General features: G+C 44.6%; 2 protein-coding genes across 4 annotated transcripts in view; one reads left to right on the top strand and one right to left on the bottom strand.

Moving 5' to 3' along the window:
* ATG2B (autophagy related 2B) overlaps positions 1-4746 on the top strand; it is a 49028-nt gene extending 44282 nt beyond the window's left edge. For all 3 annotated transcript variants that reach the window (XM_042790602.1, XM_042790601.1, XM_042790600.1), the window contains exon 42: positions 233-4746. In XM_042790602.1, the coding sequence (XP_042646536.1) occupies positions 233-463 (231 nt within the window). In that variant the 3' untranslated portion in view covers positions 464-4746. The remainder of the gene's footprint in view (positions 1-232) is intronic.
* Positions 4747-6899: 2153 nt separating this feature from the next.
* On the bottom strand, positions 6900-21391 carry LOC122153300 (putative protein TPRXL). Its single transcript, XM_042790984.1, has 5 exons — positions 21208-21391; positions 18113-18315; positions 16767-16820; positions 16290-16340; positions 6900-7088 (listed from the first exon to the last, which is right to left on the bottom strand). The coding sequence occupies exons 1-5, from the start codon at positions 21389-21391 to the stop codon at positions 6900-6902; spliced, it is 681 nt and encodes a 226-aa protein (XP_042646918.1).
* Between the last annotated feature and the right edge of the window lie 823 nt (positions 21392-22214).

Below are 22214 nucleotides of genomic sequence, written 5' to 3'. Positions count from 1 at the left end.
TTATGCACAGGAAGTGCCACCAGAAGTTATAGGAAATATTTTCATCTGTAAGTTCATAGTAGTGTTGTTTTAAGCCTCGTTAGAACTGAACCGCATAACTGTAATGCAATTATACTGATGCAAATAATACAAATCACAAAGACGACAAATGCTGAGCATTTGCTTCCCTTTCAAATTAGGAGAGGCTGCTTTTTCTTTTTTAGCGTAACTAATTTCTGTTAATTTCTTGAAGGGGATTACGGACACGGCCCAAACCATCTATGAGACTGCAGCCCGTGAGCACGAAAACAGAGGAGTAACTGGAGCGGTAGGAGGAGTCCTTCGCCAAATTCCACCGACTGTGGTGAAACCTTTCATTGTGGCAACTGAGGCAACCTCAAATGTTCTGGGTGGAATGAGAAACCAGATCAGGCCGGATGTGCGTCAAGAAGAGTCTCAGAAGTGGCGCCTTGGGGAGGATTGAGATTATAAATCTGGCTCAGCAGGCAGGTAGCGCGGCTGGAAATGCAGCAGATTGTCCCGCTGGCAGCTTTAGATGGAGCTCACTTTGTCTCGTCACGCTCATCTCAGGAACAAACGAGGTTTTCCACTACTATTAGCAAAACATCCAACCAAAAATATTTATGAAGTGAAAAGCAAATTGGTACTTGCTTATAATGTGTGTTACCAATACATTTGGTAGATAGTGCCAAACATAGCGAAGCATGCGCTGCCAACTCAGAGACATGCTTGCTCTATTCCGTTTACCATATTTTTCTTGGTAGATTTAACATCTGAAGCTGTAGCCTGTATGGTGAAACCAAGCATACTTACAGATGTTTTCTGAGCATAGTCAAAGAACTGTCATCCCTAAAGGGTTCTGCAGATGCTCTTCACTGACTAAAGGATAAAAGCTTTCATTTTGGACACGAGACATGAAGGCTGTGTAATATGGAAGCAGATAGGATAATATCGTTTCGTGGTCATAAGCAAGCTTGATAACCATTCAGCATTTAGATTCAGTGTCCATACACCTACGAACAGGATTTGTTCCTAAATACTAAACACCTGCTTTTGCGGGTCTTTGAAGAACCCGAATGTTGCAGAAATGTTCTGTTGTGTTGCACTTTAAAGGATATGGCCTGTATATTGTGCTTTTTTTATAGTGTGAATAAAATGTAACGTGCATTATCCTTTATGTGGTTTAGAAGCTTACACAGATTATTGAAAAGAGCATCATTTGATGATGATCCTGCAGAAAAGTGTCTTAAATTTGTTTAAACTCCTCATCGTGTGTAAAAACACTTTTGTCTTCTGTTACACTAATTACAATGCTAGAATAACTATTCTTCAGGAAAACAGCAGTTAAATATTATTGTGGCCGACAGTTCTTTGTAAGAATGTGAAATCCTAAGTAAAAACAAATTAGTTCATAATTTCATAGTTAAAATTCTATATAGACTTTATTTTAATAACCCACTTTTATTTAAAGTTCATATCGTTGCAAATTTGCTGCTCTCACAAGGTATTTTTGATTTAAATCGTGCGTCGTCAGTTATTTGACGACGAGTATTCGGGGTCATTTAATTTGAACTGGGGATGGGCGAGAGGATTATAAAAAAAAAAAAAAAAAAAAAAAACACCAAACAAAACTTCAAAAATCAAAGTTGGTACTGACCTTATCTAGAGTTTAGTAGGTGGCCAGGATCTCCACGGGGCTTTATTAAGCAACTGACATTGCGCCATTTCTGGGCAGTTAAAAGGCTCGGCAGTAGCTGTGCAAGAATAAACCTTTTTCCTTGTATTAGCAAAAACTGGAAAATAAAAAGTAAAGACTATTCTGAATAGAAAAAATACTTATTTTCGATTTCAACAACTTAACGCTTTGGATGACTCGCCAGAACATGAGTTTGTCATTGTCTTGTGCTTGTCCGAAGTGGGGATCGTGCACGTGTGGAACATCCCCCCTGAGAGGGGGGCATCAGATGCCACCGATCAGACTTCAGTTTCTAAGGGTGGTGAGGAAATAGTTTCCCCTCTCTGTTATTTAATATCTGCCACTAGCAAAAACTTTGCTAATGGGCCTTACCGGAGAAATAGGAGTGTATGAAGGAAAATAGTTACTGCTTGTTCATCCTGATGCTGTAGCAGGTAATCCTGAACACCAAAGAATCTGCCTGGAGGATAAATGATTTGAAAACGTCCCCTCTGCTGGGAAGACTTCTGCAGTCTGCTTTATTACTTTTCATAAAGCACAACTCCAGTCACAAACAAATTCTTGCGTTGGCTGACAGGTGGTATTACAAAGTTTTGTTTTCATTCGCTGGAATCATCGAAGTTGTGGCACGCTTCGAAGACCTGGTGATTTCAGTTAAATGACGACTTGTAAGCAGAAGGAGGTGCTTTTGAGAGGACAAATCCCTGCAGGTTGAATCCCCTGAAGTATTGTCTGATGGAAGAAGGCTCGCTGCAGCTCGTCCTTCCGTGCAGTCGTTAGAGAGCTGTGCTTCAGTGAGAGCTCAGAGCTGGAGCACCTGGCACAGGAGGGAGTTCCATCTTTGCAATCAGGCACCTCCTGAATGCCTTCTCAAGAAGTGGCTGGGAGTCAATGCAAGTAAGTAGCAGCGCATCTTTTCCATTTGCAGGTGCCCTACTGTGTCATTTTGGCTGGCCCAGTTAATCGGAGTATACTGTAATATTACAAATCTACATATTTTCTTCCTTCTTGACATTGCTGGAAAGGAGCAGCGGCATTTCAGTGTTCATTTAATTTTCAGTTCTGTCATGATCTGGTTGTACTGCAATGCAATTAGAATATATTTTTATATGAGGGCATGCTGTCAAGGTAAAACATTTTTATAGTGTCTCATTGTCAGCCATACAGATTGTACAAATTTATTAAACTTTGCTTTTCACCATGTAAACCCTTGCATTTACTGCTTGCACTTTATTGAGCCTTTTCAGTGAAATTGATTCAAATTTTTTCCAACATTTTAGTTTTATAAGCAGTTTCTTAATTATTGGATGTATATTCTGAATTTTCAGTTGTAACATGATCTTGCAGCGTGTGAAATGTATAAAAAAAAAAAAAAATAAAAAACAAAAACCACCAAAAATCATCCCCAACAAAACTCACCGAACTAGTCTTCACATTAGGACTTTGTTTTCAAAATGTGTCTTCTACGGGGCGGCTTGTGTTTTAAAACAAAAACTATGTATTGTGTATGGAAGGGGCTTCATCAAATGCTCCACTCAACGCTGTAAGAGTGTTTAAGCACTTATTTAAAAAGAAAAAAAAAATACACAAAAAGAGATTTGACTCTGGACATACTTCCATAAACTGGAAGCCTCTGGATACATTACTGTATTCTCCGTTAGCTTGAGGAGATGTGCGGAAGAACTGTTGTACTTGAATTTTCCACTGAAATCAGTTGGTGTAGATACTGGCACTGCTCATAGTGGTGGTGGGTGTAAACTGGCGCGCTCCGTGTTCAATGTTCAAATTCCCTGGTGGTGAACTGACTTACACTCCTACTGCCACTCCTCGTCCTTAGTCTGACACTGTCCTGATAGAACTGTCATCCCGGGTTCTCTTTACGCATCCTGGCCCTTCAGATAGTACCTGCATGGGTGCCTGGGAATTACCTGAAAAAAAGACATCGTTTGGGAAAAAAAAAAAAAAAAACAAACAAAATAAATAAAAAACCAAAACAAAGCATGCTTCAAAAGAATCTCAGCAGTGACCGAGAGCAACAAATCATCTATTTTCTTTCCGAGATCTGCTGACGGTTCCAAAGCACTGCGACTTTTTTAGGAATGCAGTGGGCCCTGCTAAGCACTGGCTCAGTCACCGCCGCGTTCGTAGGCGCTTCAGGGATGCGTCTGGCTGGATTTTCTCATTAAGTGGTTGATTGTGAGCGTCTGTTGCTTGCTTTCATTTCAAGTTGCTTCATTGAGTTGCCAAGAATCATTTCTTACTAAACCACAAAGCAGGTGAATGGTTGACGAGCAAAACACTCTTACTGAACGCGACACACATGCCTGCAAGTGCGGTACGGATTTTACTTTAGGCATTGAAATGCGTGCGTTTTGTAAAACAGGGAAATCCAATAATTTGTTTAGAATAGTTAAATGCTTCTAAATCCTTGAAATATACTAAATCTCACAGCAGTATAAGCATTGTCAGGGAAGGTGGGGGTATTTGTCAGTTCACCCCCCCCCCCGTGTGTATAGCTCTCTCAGTCCCCAGGCCTCATGATTTAAGCTTCTGACAACTGTTTTAAGTTGCTCCACGTGCTGTGACTCTTGTTTACAGTTAAAAAAATTAGATACCACAAATTAAGTACATAAATACAAATCATGCGTTTGTACTGGATTCCTTAATAGGTAGCTCACACAGAAACAGCAGTTTGTGTATATGTTTGTGTATATTTTTTTTTATATTTTTGCATTTATAGTAGTTTTGTGGTATTGTTTGTATATAGTTTGCTAGTGTAAAGAATATAATCTCATGAAATAGATACCACTGTTGAAGGGAATTGACTATTTCAACTCGAGTTATTTTGCTTAAAGTTCTTGTCCCCTCAGTATGTCTTTGAGAATTATTTTTGACCATAATTTATATGGCACCAAAAGTGTATATTTTAGCTTATTAAAATGCTGAAAGGCCTGAGTGCAAATAGGTTGTCCTGTTAAATATGTTTAATGAAAAAAAGAAAATAAATATTTGTAACAATACATAAATAAATATCTTAATTTGTTCCTTGAGTTGGTTTTCTCTACCTATGAATATAACTAATATAGAAAACAGTCTCCCAAAATACCTGAGTTAACTGTGAAAGATTTTTATCTACCTGGCTATACAGCTGTACCTCAAAAATGAAAAGAAGTTTTATACTGAAAAAAAAAAGCTTTAAAATTGCATAAAGATCAAACCCTAGGAAATAAATTAACCTGGCTGATACAACTTTAACCCATTTCTGTTGCGCCCCAACAAAGCGCTTTTCAACTGTAGGGTCACACTCTCGTCTCGTTTAGTTCCCGAGGATTTATTTCTTACCTCCACGTTCAGTGGAGATTTTAAAGCTCTGGTAGCTTCCAGACCCTGGGAAGGAGGCAAAACCACGAGCTCCTTTCAGGTTGCTTGCGTGATGCCCATTTCACAGGCCTTCAGTTACGGGCGTCTAAAAAGCTGACTTAGAAGGCCGAGTACTGGGGGGTACTAAATTCTGGGGGTAGTGCCAGCTCCCTGAATCATGAGACACGGGTGCCAGGTGTAAATAATATGCTACTGTGTTCTGTAATGTTCTTATTAAAAAAAAAAAAAAAAACAAAACCAAACAACCAAAACAGTCATTGTGTAATGCCTGGATGACTGTTCTGTCAAGCAGGAGCCATTTAAGAAGGAAGGTGACTCCCAGCTCCTCCCCGTTTTTTTAAGCAAGACCTCATGTGAATTACCTTCCAATTTCAGTATTCCTCTTTAGAAGCTCTTATATTTATTTATTCATTTATTTAGGGAAGTTCTGTATAAGCAGAATGAGTGGGTGAGAGGGTTTTTTGCTTTGCAAGCCATGTGGGCAAGTTTCTTCTCACCTTTTCTAAACGTTGCTCGTAAAAGTGATGGAGGCTGTTTGAACAAATGTTGTACTGAGGTGGAATGTGGGCCGCACAGGATAAACAGGGAACAGCTTGTAACTAGTTATCGATCATCCCAGGAAAGGATGAAAAATCAGAGGAATTTATTTCACTTGTTCCCAAAGCTTGCTTTCGTAGATTAAAAGTGATGAAGTTGCGAACTCCTCTGATTTGCAGATTGAGCTTCCCTGGATTTTTGATTCAGCTGTCACAGAAAACGACTGTATAAAAACTACTAGTAAGTGTTTGTGGCTATCGGAATTGAAGTCTGCTGTAATTCAAGTTTGTATCTCAATGGCCAGAATCCCAGGCTTCGTTTTGCTCAGGTGAGCCCCAGGGGGGTGATACAGGGTGGCACAAGCTGGAATGGCAACCCAAGGGAAGTGTCAAAAGTAGTTCTGTTTTTCTTTGTGACACTGAGGCATACCCGGAATACTCTTCTCTCCAGGTTAGTCCCAGGAGCAGAGGAGACTAAGACTGCCCAGCCTATGGCACTCCAGCTGACTGAGAATGCATGGGAAGCCAGCAGGATGACATACCAACCCGGAGCAGCATTCGCTGGTGTCCTTAACTGCATTCCTAATTGAGGATGACCCAGGCTCAAGAGTTCTTTCTTTTCCTTTTATCTTTTTGGTTGTTTGGTTTTTTTTTTTTTTTTTTTTTTTTCTGGTAGTGGTTTTTGTTAACAACCTTTCAAATGTGATATTAAGTGTTTTTTTTTTTTTTTTCTGCCAATTCATATTTCTAGCAAATAGTGTTTTAAGACAACTGATATTATAGTTTATAAAAGACTTTATAAAGCTGCCTTTTTTTTTTTTTTTTTTTTTTGTGGCAGATAAACTGAGGTTTCAAAGCTGTTTTGTTCTGAAGCAGAGTGATTAGATGTAAGAAGAATCTACTGAAGGGGAACAATGAAGTATTTATGGCCCCAGTCAAGGAAACAGTTCAAGCTCCTTCTGTGTTTGTCATAAGGAGGTAGTTGCGTGCAGTGTAATTCTGCTCTCAGGCTCTCATTTGTGTATCTAATTATTTGTTCTGTTGCTGATTTCATTCTGCACCAGGAGCACGAGTGTTAAATTTGGCTCTGGCAGGCCAGGAGTGGAAGGAAGCCTCCGGGGAGGAGAAGAGAGATGCACCTGCATCAGCGGGAGGAAAGTTACTTCAGTTTTGGGGCTATGGGCCACCTGTAACTCAGCACAGAACGCAGTAAAATGGGGCTTGGTGCCCTGCAGCTTGTGGGCACAACGGTAAAATAAGTAAACGACCGCCTCCATTAGAAAGCTTTAGCTTTCACCTTTCGACTTTGACACTGGGCAGCTGTTTGGTGTTGAAGATTTGCTGGTGGCTCCGACAGCTCCGTGAATCTCCCAGCGCTTCTTTCCTTTCTCCCTTTCCCCCTCTTCTGCCGGTTCAGTTTGAGGGCGTTTGGCAGCACCGGGCTCTTCATCGTGGCCAAACGGCGACTCGGGAGCCTGGGAAAGGTGCAGACGTGGGGTGGTGAGCCATAAAAGAAGAAACAGGGCAGCGTGGGCTGCGAGAGTGACTGTGAGGCCCTAGCGGGGCCCCGTTGGTTGGGGGGTGCGTGTTCTGCTGTGGCCAGGATGGTGCTGGGCTGGGCTGGGTCGGGTGCAGCTGGTGGAAAGCCGGACAGCACGTGGACCTGGCAGTGCTGGCTGGGGGTGCGCGTGGGGGAACGCGTGTGTGACGGGTGCGTGCACAAACACTGAGGACGGAAAGGTAACAGGAAAACAAAGTAGTACACGAGAGGATGGAATCGGCAGTGCTGGATTGTATAAACAGGGTTTTCTAATACCTATACAAGTTTTTAGGAAATGCAGTTCCTGGGAGTTACCTGTTTAGTAACGTTTAACAGATCTGAAATATTTCCTGGAATTATTCGATAAAATAAAACGCTGCACTGTCATCCTGGCCCGTCCCTGTGTACTCAGTGCCAGGTGTGTCTCTTAGAGCACGAAAGGTATTTATTTTAAACATGAGGCTTTCAGCAATGCTCTTGAGTTCTGATTTCTCTTGGTCTTGCAGAGCTATTTGGCAGAGTTTGCTCTCTTCGTTCTTTCCCGTGTCACTTCTGCCCCTGAGGGCTTGCTTCCAGCAGAACAGTCAACAGGCCAAACTCAGCAGGTGTAAATGAGGGGAGAGCAATTACACCAATTTCACTGTAGACAAACCTTCTTACTTGATAGCTGAACATCATTCACACCAGCCAAAATTGTTGTCCCAGGGAACAGCTTTCTATTTTTACTGTTCTTTCCGAAGAGCTGTAACTTAATACTTGTTTCTTTTACAAAACTCGTCCCTGCGGTGAGGTTAATATAGGGAAAGGACATTAAAAGGAGTTCATCTGCCCGAACAGGGACTGCAGAGCTATGGGTTAAGCATCCAGCCCTCCTGAGGCAGGACAGAGATGTTCGTTTCCAAAACACAGGCCATCTCTCCGTACGGTGGTAGGAACACGGGGCCTTTTTGAGCTTCTGTTGTATTTTGGGGAACCAGCCCTGACCCCTCTCCGCAGCGGGCCCCGGGCCAGGGCCATGAGGTGCAGGGACTGAGGAGCCCACAGCGCTCCCTTCCTACCCCCAACACACCACTATCGCCCCCTTTTTTTTTTACTGCTTGTTTACGTTTTACTGCTTGTACCTTCCCCCGTGTCCTCAGCTGCTGAAAAATCCTCCCGGAGCATATAGCAGAACCGAAAAGGATGAAACTGTGTCCCTGTCAGTTCATAGCAAGGGTAAAGCGAGAGTTTGAGGAGGACTGAAAGAGAAGATTCCTTCAAATGCTTTACTGTTTGAAAATTGAAGGACCTGCTTAGAGGAAGGCAAAGAACTGTGACTGTTTTGACAGCGTCTTGCTCGTCTTCAGGGGAACTCGCACCTGACTGAGTCTGCGTGCTTTGCTGAAAGGTCTTTCCTCCTTCAAATCGCTTTTATGTTTAAGATCAGGTCTGCTGCGTTAGGTCCCAAGCAGCGAGAATTTATATTACTCAGACATTTCAAAATCCTGAATTTCTCTGCGAAATATTTCCGGAAGTATCAGCTGTTACTATAATGCAAAAATGTTTGAAACGTATTTTCAGAATAGCTCCTGCTACCTAAAAACTGGCAACTAGTATTGTCTTCTCTAAATCAAACTTCACCTGATGTGTCAGTCGTGGGATAGAAACTGTCTGTCTGGAGGACAGCACGCCAGCTCTGCTGCCCAGGGCACAGAAGGTGCTGGATAGTCACCATCAAGATCTGTGGTTGATACTAACGGCAATTTTAGGTGTTATTGTATGTTCTTACTGGGCAAATTTACTTCCTTATGCGGACTGTAATTGTGACTAAGATAGTAATATGCCAGGAAGTCAAGGTACATGTGACAGAGCAATAGACATTACACTTTCTGCAACCATTAAAGGAAATGTTTTATGAGGCTTAGCAATAATTTCTCCAAGTTTTCTCATTTTTAGAGGGGAAGTTTCTAGTTGCTCATAATGAAACGCTGGGGTTAAGCCTTCAGAAGAAACCAATCATATTGGCAGGAAATATTAACAAGAAAGCGGCTTTTTTGCAAGTTATAGACATGAAGAACAACATTTGATTCTAACAAAACAGCATCCCAACAAAAACATATTTGTCAACACACTTAAAAAAATATAAAAATAAAAAAATTGGTTCACCTGCTGAGTAAAAGTGAACTGCAACATTTTCCAAAATCAGAACTGAAAAAAATATCCAGAGGAAGGACAAACTTGCTGTACTGTTGTCTTTTGGGGTACACATTGCTGCGTAGGACTCAACTTTTACACCAAGGCCACACCAGATGGTTCTTTTGCTAGACTGAAAGCTGGTAAGCAGGAGAAATATTTCCTCATCCCATTTCCGCCATCTTCCCTCTACGACTGAGTCTCCTCTGCAGGGAACTGAATTTGCTAAGGGAAACACTTTATTAATTTTCTCTTTTGAAAGAGGAGCTAATGTATTCTTGGTGGTTAATGTGGCCTTGGTTATAGTAAGATGCATCACTTCAGTCAGGGATGGCTTAGAAAACAGCACTACTTCATTTGCTGTGACTTTCCACGGTCTCTGTGAATGACTACATATAATACTAAAACTTGCAAAAACCTGTTAATAATATTAATGAGGCATTGAAATACATGGAATTGATGACAAAGCTGTTATCTCCAGAAAAATATAATCACTGATAAACAGACAGGATTCATGGTTTTACTTGAGATAAAGCACTCCTGGTGTCTATGTGTTTCCTATTAAATTATACTGTCTTTTTTTTGTATGCATTTACATTTTGGTGTACACGGAGTGGCTTAAGCTGTCCTTCACCCCTCCTCCCAACAGCTACTCCACCTGTTTATTGCTTTGTCTCCTAAACTGTGCCAGAATAACTGGTTTTGTGCATATATAATGAATTAAGACAGAAACTGGGTAATTAATGGTTTTCTGGTTTTAATCTGGATCACTTTCCTGATTCGGTTCATCACACCTCTACGGACCCAGCTGTCCTGACTCAGCTAAAGAAGAAAGAACAAAACAAGTGGAGGAGAGGGCTGGCTGGGGCAGGAGAACCCAGCAGAGTCCCTGAGAGATACATGGAAAGCTGTGGCCTCAGCAAAGTTCAGTTACCTTTACCTCTTCATTCACTCTTCAGGAAAATTAAAGAGAATTCACCTGCCCGTGAGCAGACTGCCTGTGAGCACTCGTCAGTGGTGTCTTCTGTCATACTAAGATACGACTTGTTACTGCTTTTGGAAATACGGTTTGATATTTGCTTCTCAAATTCACTCTCAGAGGTGCGTTCTCTGCTAATCAAAACACAAGTAAGAAATCTCTTACCTTCTCTTCCTTTTCTTCTTCTTCTCTTTTTAAGTAAGCCAAGAGCTCTGATTATCTTGCTGGTCTCTAACTGTGAGCTTCGCTAAGTCATCACTCACATGCATAATGTGTTAATTTACTGTGTGCTATCATATGTGAATTGGCCTTGACAAAATTGTTGCAAGAGTTGATCTCTTTTCTTTGTTTTTGCAACATCAGTTTTGTGGGAGAAACCTCGGTAGTCAGCATCTTGAAGCAATGCTTTCTATTCTGCTTGTATCTCCATAGGTACTTGGATAAATGATACTGTATTGTCTTGGTGAGATGATACCTGTGCAGTTTTTATGCCACTTGAGATACTAGTTTAATTGGCCTAAACATCAGATTCTGCCAGTAGCCCAGAGGATAGTGTGGAGACTGGCAAATCCCCAATAATATTAAAATATATACCAAGCTGGCCTTAACGTGCTTTACCCACACCACATGTAACTTAGAAAGGGCATTTTATATGCTGTGATTATTAATGGAAGGTTAAAAAGTCAAGCTTTTAAGTGTCCACAAGGCTAGACTGTGAGTAATCTTGCATGGCAGTTAGATGCAGCAGAACAATTCAACAGAAGTCAGTCAAAGTTAGTAATACATGCCTAAGTGTTTTCCATAATAAAGGAGAATGTCCTTATGTGTTTGCTAGAAAAGGGATTTTGTATTCTGTGCATATAGCTAAAATCCACAGAAGTGTGTGGAGTGTACCACACTGTAGGTTATGAACTGCTTAAAGCAATGGGATGGTTCAGCTTTTCAGATACCTGATTTTATGAAAAGACACTCGTGGATCTTAACAGTAATTCAACTTAACAGATGATTTGCTAGAGTGTATTTGTAAATCCATTCAGATGGTAAAGTGGTAGAGAAAAATTTTGCTGCAGTGACTGTATCTGGAATTAAACACTTTGGACACTAATTTTACTGGAAAAGCAGTAATTAATTTCTACCAGGAGAGGCTGCTCTGCACCTGTTTCTTGGCCGCACAGCCGTGCCAAAACCGAAACCTGGCTGGGCTGCAGCTCTGCCTGTGTCAGACGTTCACCCCCTAATTTCAGACAGCTTGCTGGAAAGGTTCCTTCCCCTCGCATATGTGTGTGTGGGTACACGCTCACACCAAGTCTCCTGTGAGGCTCTGAAACATCACTTTTAGAGTAGAGTCTTTCACTCAGTAGTGGCAAGGGGCTTGAGGAGCTTGAAGGGTTTTGTGTCTCAGCTTCCCTTAAGATAAATAATAAATAAAAATCAATAATTAAGTAATGCTGTGTAGTATTATTATTATAAATAAAACGAAACGGCAATAATAAAAAACTTTTAATGCCATTGTGGCTCTTCTTACTACACTATTGAGTGGCTTACAGTTTTGGCACAGATAGGAGAATGTGAGAACTCAAAGCATTGCAATCCTTCTGAAAAATTCCATGCCATTTCCCCCCTAACCCCTACCACCCAAGCCCCAGAGCTTGCCTTCCCCTTGGAGCAGCGAAGGCAGAGCTACCTTGGGCAACCATAGCTGTGTTATGAAATGCTGTCAGACTTCTTGGCTTTCTTAGGTTTGCCCACAGCCTCCGCTCCGACATTCCTGGTTGAGCTCCAGAGCCACCTGAGCCTCCCTGAGAGCCGCACCAGAGCCTGGACCCCACCACCCGAAATCAGCATCCCGCCTGCTGGCACTTGCTGGGCATGCACTCGCCCCTCGAAGCTCCTGAGCATGCCTGCAGCCAGCTCCTAGCAAGGCGAGCACAATTCCTCAGCCTCCGAGAAGGAGATTCCCTAAGCGATGGATTGAGTTAAGCATCATCTTTACCCAGGTACTTGTTTGGTAAAGGGTTTCTAGCTGTGCTCTTCGGCGCCGAATAATTTTGTTATTCTTGTACAGTTGTCTTGGATGATGTCTCCTAGGTACTTTTTTGGTAAAAGGTTTCTAGCTGTGCTCTTCAGGGCCCAATAATTTTGTTATTCTTGTACACTGAGTTAAGCATCATCTTTACCCAGGTACTTTTTTGGTAAAGGGTTTCTAGCTGTGCTCTTCGGCGCCGAATAATTTTGTTATTCTTGTACATTGAGTCAAGCATCATCTTTACCCAGGTACTTTTTTGGTAAAGGGTTTCTAGCTGTGCTCTTCAGGGCCGAATAATTTTGTTATTCTTGTACATTGAGTTAAGCATCATCTTTACCCAGGTACTTTTTTGGTAAAGGGTTTCTAGCTGTGCTCTTCAGGGCCGAATAATTTTGTTATTCTTGTACAGTTGTCTTGGATGATGTCTCCTAGGTACTTTTTTGGTAAAAGGTTTCTAGCTGTGCTCTTCAGGGCCCAATAATTTTGTTATTCTTGTACACTGAGTTAAGCATCATCTTTACCCAGGTACTTTTTTGGTAAAGGGTTTCTAGCTGTGCTCTTCAGGGCCGAATAATTTTGTTATTCCTGTACATTGAGTTAAGCATCATCTTTACCCAGGTACTTTTTTTGTAAAGGGTTTCTAGCTGTGCTCTTCAGCGCTGAATAATTTTGTTATTCTTGTACTTTGAGTTAAGCATCATCTTTACCCAGGTACTTTTTTGGTAAAGGGTTTCTAGCTGTGCTCTTCGGCGCCGAATAATTTTGTTATTCTTGTACAGTTGTCGTGGATGATGTCTCCTAGCTACTCTTTGCTTTATGGTCCTAGGCAGCAAGACCTGGCTCCCTTTGAGGTGTCTGGTCAGCTGGAGCAGGACCCAGCTTCTGGGGGACTAACAGAGACTGGGAAAGCTGGTCCTTGGGCAGGCTTATGGGGGTCTGGTCCTCAGGACTGGGCAAACGGAAGAGAGAGATGGTGGGCGTTTGTGAGAGAGCTAGGGAGAAGGGGAAGAACGTCGGTAGGGATTTTTGGTGCCTGCTGAACAAAGCCGGGGCCGCTCGGTGACCCGTGTCCTCACCTGCGACTCCGAGCGGGGCTGCATGGCTCCCGCTCGTCCCGCCCTACCCTGCTGCACCTGCACCCGACACAGACGGCTCCGCGCTCACCCTGGGCTCTGCCCGGTTCGTGGATGATTCTCCGGGCCGTGGATCTGTGCTGGGGCCGTGGCTCCCTCACGGAGCAGCGACAGGAGCCCCGTGGGGGATGCCTGCGCCCCGGCTCTGACGCGCAGGGTGCTCCAAGCAGGGCCCAGGGGCAGGTGGTGACAGCCATGTCCGAGGAGGACCGTCTTGTCAAGGCCACGGACAAGGTTTGCTCCTGAGCAGGGAATTGCGTCTTCCTTGCCTGAGTCAGAGGTGCTAAAACATCCGAAAAAAAAAAAACAAAACAGTCGTAACAACCCCAAGGTCTGAGTACGGGCAGGTTTAACGATTGCTGTTTGTCCACACAGAGCGGGAAGCAGTTTGACTGCCCAAGGTATGAAATTTATGAACACAGTCTTGAGAGGGGATGGTTTTGATTTACACTGGCAAAGTGTGTAAGGTAGAGGAGTCCTGGGTGTCCACATGCCGTGAGTTGAGTTATAAATGAGATATTTCTGTTCATTCACAGTCTTTAATGAATACAAACTATAAGAGCACGCTAGGGAAAAAAAATGCTGTTTGTGCCACCAGGGAACTGGACCTGGCTGTTTTCAAAACTCCTGAGCATAAAATGGTGCATCACGTTCTGATTTAATAGAAAAATGTTGTAGTTTTCATCCTTCCATATTCCCTTTTTTAGTTACAGCCTCTGCTGTGTTTATTTTTATTTTTTTTTTTTCCTCATAGACCTTTTCTTCCCAGGCCAAATTGTTCTTTGTCTGTAAGCTTCTCTTTATTGCCCTCCATGATCACTCCCACTTGAGTCAGGACTACACACACAATACAGAAGCCTAAGCTTCAATTTTTTACTCTCAAATGCTTCTCAGAAAATCAATCCTTTTGTTTACGAGCTCTCACTTTGTGAGTGCGTTAAAGATGTGTCTTCACCAGCCAGGAGACCTCTCTTATTTCCCTTCAGCTGCAGAGACGAGGTGATGGCTGTGTTTATACAACAGCTTTCATCCCCAATTCCAAGTGGTGCCTTGACCTCTAAGTCACTTGTAAAAGCCTCCAACTCTCTTAAAACTTAAATCCAGTACTCAACTTGTGGTCATCCACAAGTACTCGACCAGCACGGAGATCAGGGTTTATAATCCATACAGTGCTGTGTGGATGTGAAAATTAGCCAGATGCTGGTCCAGGGCATCTCCTGAGTACACTCGATTCACGTGGAAGTCAGTCAGTCAGTCAAATAGCTACCGCTGTCCTCCATCCCGCAGGCAAAGCGAAAATGATGGTTGTGAGCAGCTTCACACCAAGTAAATTCCTATCTGCATCCACTCTGGAGTTGTGAATTTTGCACACATTATTATTTTGGAGTCATTTGCATGTATTTGCATATCTATGTCTGTTTAGAGGACTTGCCAACAATATACAGTGGAAACGGAAGGGAAAGCCGGTTGTTAGTGTTATATTGTCACTAATATATGTTGTTTAATTCCAGAGCTCCTACTCCATGGATTATGTATCTACTTAGGCAAGCGCTGGCAATTCTGGAGGCGTAAGTGGATTCTCCTCGTCAGACACACTTTGGAATAATTCTGGGGCAGCTTTAGACAGGGCAGAGTCCGCTCTTACCTAGGAGATACAGTAGCTAAGGGCTTGGGAAGGGATGAGCAGGTTAGTGAGTTCTGCAGAGTGTTTCCAACAGCCAGCATCCAGCTCGGCGTTGCCAAGCACTGCCTCCTTGGTTGCTTTTTGTTTTTGAGTAGAGACGGCATGAGCAGGCAATAAATGTATTTTTAAAGACTGCTCTGGAAGGTTTGAGAGTAACCAAGCAACAAAGGTACTACGTATTAAAAATGTAGCATACAAAAGGACAAGGCAACAAGAATTCTTCCACTAGTATCAAAGATAGATGATTCATTTCTTGCACTGTCACAGAAATGTAAATCCAGACCAGCCTCGTTGCAGATAAAGGATCCATGGTGTTGGAGACTGCCTCTGTGGCCTTGTAGTCCTCCATGCTCACATCTTTCAGTGCCTGTAGTTAGAGACAGTAGGAGACTGTCCCTTGGAGGAGTAGTTAATGGAGAAAATAGCTTTGTAAGAAGTGTTTTTGTTATATTGCACTGCTGTTTGAGGAACCTGTGCTTCTGCCAAGAGAACTTTAAAAATGGCATGCCATTCAGCCCGACAGTCTTCCTGTAACTGAGCAAAACCACCTGCAAGGGTGCAAAACACCTAAGTGACTGGAGCAAAGCTGTTTGCCATCACCTGAGTACCTGATCCAGTTTTCTAAAATGGGCTATGCGTTGCTTACTGCCGAGAGGAAAAAGGCGAACAAGATTAAAGCCACTGTACTGGTGTGCTGGGTTTGTGTATGGTGGGGGTTTTGGTAGCAGGGGAGGGGGCTACAGTGGTGCCCACCCCCTGTGAGAAGCTTCTTGAAGGTCCCTCGGCTCCAGGTTGGCCTGGCCTCTGATTAAGGCTGAGCCAATTAGCGACAGTGGCCGCACCCGTGTGCTAATGGACCTAAGCAGGGGAACCTGGGAGGAGGAGGGGTTGTGGGGGGGAGACACCTATGCGAGCAGTGAGGTCACTTGAAAGGAGGTGGTGGTGGTGCTGGTGCTGGTGCTGCAGGTGCTGCTGCAGGTGCTGCTGCAGGTGCTGCTGCTGGTGCTGCTGCTGCTGGTGCTGCTGCTGGTGCTGCTGGTGCTGCTGCTGGTGCTGCTGCTGGTGCTGCTGGTGCTGCTGCAGGTGTTGCAGGTGCTGCTGCTGGTGCTGGTGGTGCTGCTGGTGCTGCTGCAGGTGCTGCTGCTGGTGCTGCTGCTGCTAGTGCTGCTGGTGCTGCTGCTGGTGCTGCTGGTGCTGCTGCTGCAGGTGCTGCTGCAGGTGCTGCTGCTGGTGCTGCTGCTGCTAGTGCTGCAGGTGCTGCTGCAGGTGCTGCTGCTGGTGCTGCTGCTGGTGCTGCTGGTGCTGCTGCTGCAGGTGCTGCTGCTGCTAGTGCTGCAGGTGCTGCTGCAGGTGCTGCTGCTGGTGCTGCTGCTGGTGCTGCTGGTGCTGCTGCTGCAGGTGCTGCTGGTGCTGCTGGTGCTGCTGCAGGTGCTGCTGCAGGTGCTGCTGGTGCTGCTGGTGCAGGTGCTGCTGCAGGTGCTGCTGCTGGTGCTGCTGCTGCTAGTGCTGCTGGTGTTGCTGCTGCTGGTGCTGCTGCTGCTGGTGCTGCTGCTGGTGCTGCTGCTGCTAGTGCTGCAGGTGCTGCTGCTGGTGTTGCTGCTGCTGGTGCTGCTGCTGGTGCTGCTGCAGGTGCTGCTGCTGGTGCTGCTGGTGCTGCTGCTGCTGGTGCTGCTGGTGCTGCTGCTGCAGGTGCTGCTGCAGGTGCTGCTGCTGGTGGTGCTGCTGGTGCTGGTGCTGCAGGTGCTGCTGCAGGTGCTGCTGCAGGTGCTGCTGCACGTGCTGCTGCTGGTGGTGCTGCTGGTGCTGCTGCTGCTGGTGCTGCTGGTGCAGGTGCTGCTGCAGGTGCTGCTGCTGCTGCTGCTGGTGCAGGAGAGCAGTTTTGGTGAGAGGGCAGGCTGTCCCCTTGCAGCTCGCAGAGGTCAGCGATGGAGCCCCATGGCCCCGCAGCCCGTGGAGGAGCCCAGGCCGGGGCAGGTGAGCCTGAGGGCTGCGGGCTGGAGCGGTGTGTTGCTGGGAGCAGGGGCTGCCACAGGTTGCCCGGAGAGGTTGGGGAGTCTCCATCTCTGGAGATACTAAAAAACCTGAGTGGGCGTGGGCCACAGCAGCCTGCTGTAGCTGACGCTGGTTTTGCTGGGGGGGGACTGTGCGGTCTCAGGAGGCCCCTTCTGACATAAATGATCCTGTGATTTTGTGATGCAAGCTTTAAACATAGGTGCATACTGCTTGGAAGCGATCTGCCTGTGCGTACAGGATATTTATAAAGCAAGATGCCGAGATTTTGAAAGATTACTAACATTGCATTTGGCAACATGCTTTTTTCATCTTTTATCAGTGAACAGGGAGAATCTATTTAAACTAAACAATCTGAAGTATTTGCCTTATACAAAATACGCCCTTAGCAAAAGTCACGCGGAACACTTTAGGTTACCACAAAAGTATCCTTAGGAGCCTTTTCAGCTGTTGGCAGACCTTCCCCCCCTCCCTCTTGGCAACAGCATTTCGGAATGCGTTTTGCAGGAAGGACATTAATCCTTTACTGTTACCATGTGAGCTAGCAGATATCCTTAGTAGTTGCCAGTCCCCTGGCTCCTCTCTCACAGACGCTCATGCATTCAGGCTTCCTACTTCCCTCTGTCCCATCTCTTGAGGCCTTTGTGCATATACAAAGGACAGGCTTTCTGCTGTGGTTTGTTTCTGGTTTACTGATGTTGTCCCTGAAGCCGCTTGACGTGCTGATGAACGATGCCTGTTCCTCCTTTTCTGAGGAGCTGACGACACTGGCGCTTCGCCCCTGGGAAGGCAATAATCTCCCTTGTTACTTGGAATTCGTTCAAGTCATCTCGCGCCAGTTTGAATTGCAGCAGTGTGGCACAATACCTTGTGGGCACGTAACAATATCACTGCTGCATCTGGGGAAAGAAAGATGCGTATTTAGGATCTCTCAACAAGTCTTTGAAGTGCTTACTGGACAGTACCTGATGGGTAAAAGCGCGGTCATGCCTTTGGAAGGGCTAGGGTTGGTAAGAGAGTACCTGTGAGACAGGACACCTTGATTTGAACCACAAGAATCTGCTCTGCGTTTTAATTTCTGTGTTTTAACAGAGCTCTGCTGTGCATTTGTGGGCCTAAGTAATAACGCCAGAAGTTTCTCAGGAAGTAGAGTGAGAGCTAAAGGGGGCAATAGAGATGTTTTTCAGAGGACAAAGGTGGAGTGCAGGTGCTTTCTGCCTGGCTGCTAGGTCAAGTCCTTCCAAACACTTAAAGCAACCAAAATAGATTTTAACATGAAAGGAATCGCAGTAGCTGAGTAAAGGAGGAGTAAGAGCTTTAATCTACTCTTAAAGGAAAACACGAATGCAGTACTTCCCCGATATGCTTATACCCATCACTAACAATTGCCTCTGTATTTTAAATCTTACCTTTCAGGAGAACTTTTTTGTCCTCTCTGACAAGGACTGTCTAACAAAGCAGGTCACGCTGGAAGTTCCTCTGGTGCTTCAGTGTTTTTCCCTAATACAGGTCATCAAGGGGAGTGGAGCAATTTAACGATCGGAATGGCTCAGGGAGTTTCAGCTTCATCTGGCCATTTCCAAATTCCATTTCTGGTCCCTCCACTTTGCTGCTTCAGTGCAGTTTTTTTCCCTTCATGTGCATTAACTCTAATGGTATGTTCCATATATAATCCGTTGGCGGTTTCCCTGCTGAGACAGGCCGTTCTGGTGATGGTTTCATTAGGGCATGCCTTGCTGGGGACCTGGCTGGCCCCCCGGCATTACCATGTGCTGCACTGGCAGCATCTAATCCAAGCTGGCAGAGCCCCCCGCGGTGACAGCCTGCACGCGTCGTGATTTATATGAGGGTGTGCAAAGAATTGGGACTGGACAAGGAGGCTGTGTCAGCGTTGTTGCACCTTTTAATTCGGTGAACGCGTGCTACGTTGGGCAGCGCTAAAGTTTAGGAGGACTGGGCAGGAGGGAGGGACATGACACAGTTCCCACAGGCTCCCCAGGAGGAGCGTGCACACAGTGTGTCTCTAGCTCGTCTGTTCACACAGGGCAAAACCTGCTGTGAGTCAGTGCTCATTGCACAGGGCTCTGCGGCAATGGCCCAGGCTCCACCACCAGAGGCCTGCTGTGATGTATTTTGACATCTGTTATATATATTATAAATTGTAATTGGGTGAATTAGATGCGATTATCATGAAAATGTTGTGCCTAAATGTGCACGAAGCACTGTAAACATCATTAGTCTTTCTGGGACATGCTTGGCAAACAGCACTGTAAGCTGTACGTGGCAGCAAGCAGAATGTGAGATGTGGCCTCTCCGTGGGAATGAAGGGAGATGCATTTCAACAAAAGCCCCTAATCAATATCAATATTTTAAGAGCTCAGTTTAGCAGCTGCTGGTAGAACTATGCCAGGGGTCCTTTGGGATACAGCCCAGCGCTGTGTGTGCAGCTTGCCACTTTTTTTTACTAGTCTGTTGGGAAGGTCCCCTCCAGCTTAGTAAGTGCTGCTGCAAAAACAGACTTAAACTCTGAATTAATTTCCATGTGTGTAGACCCAGTGGGGATAGAGAAGTACTTCAACGAGGTCAAGCAGGAGAAACCTGGCCAGGTTCTGGTAGAAGAGTCTAGCAGAGCCACAGAGGCAGAGCAGCTTCAAGGGCTGCAACTAATCCAGCAAAGCCTGGTCTTCAGCAAATTGGAGGAGCCACCTTTTCTTTCCATATTCCTCCTCCACCCCCCAACATTTCTGTCAGCAAAACTTTGTTCACGAGCTGGTTTGAAAGAAGTGACCTGATTACTCCTGTGGGAGGGTGCTCCTGGCAAAAGAGCCTGTGAGGCTCTTCGTAATGGGTCTGAAAGTTTCGTGGATGATGGACAATAAATGAAAGTAGGTGCCTTGGATAGATGTCCACACTGAAAATCAGCAGCTGAATCTGCCACAGCAAGAATAAAGGGTTAATCATTCTTTAGTATGCTGCAAAATATACCATCTGCTGCATAATTTCAAATAAGGAGCATTTAAAACACATAAAGCACATTCATTCTGTAGATTTTTGCTGAGGAAAAACTGCGACTGTATTTTGCAAATAAAATGCCTGTCTAGAAACAGTTCACCAACTGCAATCAAACTGATCAATCTTGTTATAACTCAGTATCAGACAGTAATTGCAGTCAGTTGCGGAGCCGCGGACGAACGACATGCCGAGACGGGTTCAGGGTGGGTGATAGAGCATCAATCACCGTGTGTGTTTATTGGTCCAGGGTACACATATTTATACAGACAATGATAATTATTATGCCTACTAGTCACTAGCTGATTGGCTTAAGCTCCAAAGGTCGTATTTGCACGGTCCACCTACTTGCAGTTAGCTAACAGCACAAGCTTCTCATCACACTAAGTTTCTCATGCCACTATTTCTGATTCCTGTTGACTTGTTTTCGATACACGACGGTACCGTAACACAATGTTTCTCAGACCACCGTTACCATAACACTGGGTTTCTCAGACCACTATTCCTAATTCCCCTTAACCTGTTTTCGACACACCACGGTACACAGGGCTGAAGCATCCTTGACATTCCTCCTGTATCAGCAGCTGCAGGCAAACCCTAGTGGGGCCCAGCATCAGCAGCTAGAGCAGGCTCTGATCGTACAACTGCTCGGGGGGCTCAGGACCCTTGTCTCTGAGCCATTCTCCAACAGTCAGTTACGTTAGAAGTTACTGCAAACAAATTTGCTGGAAGAGAAATTTATTGTATTTATTGAAATGTATGTGTGGAGGGAGGAAGAGTTGATGCCCTAGAATATTGCAAACGGTAATTTGATGTTTCTCAGGCCTCATGAGTTAGAAAATATTTGTCTTGCAGAGCACTGTAGCTTCTCCCCATTTTCCTTTAGAAGAAGAAATGGATTATTAAACATTAAAAAGCATTGTACTTCATTCCGTATGGATGCATATATTCGGAAACCTTATAGCCAAATAATGCAAACAGCACTGAAAAGTCAGATGGCAGGAGCCAAGCAAATGCAACAGCCCCCACTGTCTGCCTTACCTTCATTAACCTCCCTTAATGGGTTTGTGATGCGCGGGTAATTGATGATTAGTTGGCTGTATATAATTATGGCCGCAGAGGCTTTTTGCTGCTGTCTCTCGGTGCCTAGGCTGACAAGAGGGGGCAGTTCCTCTGCTTTTCTGACTCTTGCTGTTCGCTTCTTTCCCAGAGCTGCTGACCCCATGTCAGCTGGTGCCGCCCATGTTGACGGGAGCGATTTGCCCACCGCCACCAGCTCCTGGCCTGGCAGCCAAGCTGTGACTCAGTTAACCTTCCCTTCCGTGACACACACATCATTTCCCAAACCTTTAACTGTTTTGCTGTCCTTCACCTTTGGTGCCGCTACCAAATGTGACCTTTCTAAGTGCTTGTAAGATGCAGAACTTTTGAACCGCATGTTTGGTAGCCACATATGGTGGAGAATGCCATTAATATGTCCTGTGTCTTTACTGCTGCTTCATTTTTGAGTGTAGCTGGTTGTCTAATTTCCTTGCTCTGCCAGAGAAGTCTTTCTCTTGCCATAGCTGTTTCTCTTACCTAAGGAAGCGTAGAAGTGAACTTGGATGAGCTGAATTCTAAAAAGTATCTCTCAGAAATAACCTTCACGTTAATAATGCCTAAAATTGTACAAATAAGACAGCGTCTAGAAAAAGGAAGGCAATTATTTGATTCTTTATAATGTGCATTATTAAGGTATAGCCTATAACGCAGTAACAATTTACAGCAGAGGATGGTAAGAAATTATGATTCTGTGAAACCATGTGTCTGTATTTTAAAACTGTCACACCAAAATTTTATCATGAGTACAAAACTGTCTTCAGTTGGAGTGGCTAAGATGTTCTCATCTTTCGATTGCTCTTTTCCTAAGAGGAACTGTCTTTTTTTCCTGACAGCTTCTGATAACATGCACTCATATTTCTCAAAATAGATATTTTTCCTGTAACACAGTGTTATGGGATGCGTTGACTGTTAATGCTCAGTAAGTGTTATTAACCTCACTCCAAGTT

This window comes from Tyto alba, unplaced genomic scaffold, assembly GCF_018691265.1.
Source record: "Tyto alba isolate M040663 unplaced genomic scaffold, T.alba_DEE_v4.0 Super-Scaffold_18, whole genome shotgun sequence".
Taxonomy (NCBI): domain Eukaryota; kingdom Metazoa; phylum Chordata; class Aves; order Strigiformes; family Tytonidae; genus Tyto; species Tyto alba.
The sequence above is the reverse complement of the archived record's forward strand: the minus strand, read 5'-3'. Positions and strand labels throughout refer to the sequence as shown.

Bases quoted from the DNA above. Each gene is read 5' to 3' on its own strand.
- LOC122153300 (XM_042790984.1), bottom strand. From the start codon at position 21,391: ATGGGGTCAGCAGCTCTGGGAAAGAAGCGAACAGCAAGAGTCAGAAAA. The intron at 16,341-16,766 runs ACCAGCAGCAGC...TGCAGCAGCAGC, and splicing joins GCAGCAGCACCTGCAGCAGC to ACCAGCAGCACCAGCAGCAG. The intron at 7,089-16,289 runs AGCAGCACCTGC...CACCTTTCCCAG, and splicing joins CTAGCAGCAGCAGCACCAGC to GCTCCCGAGTCGCCGTTTGG.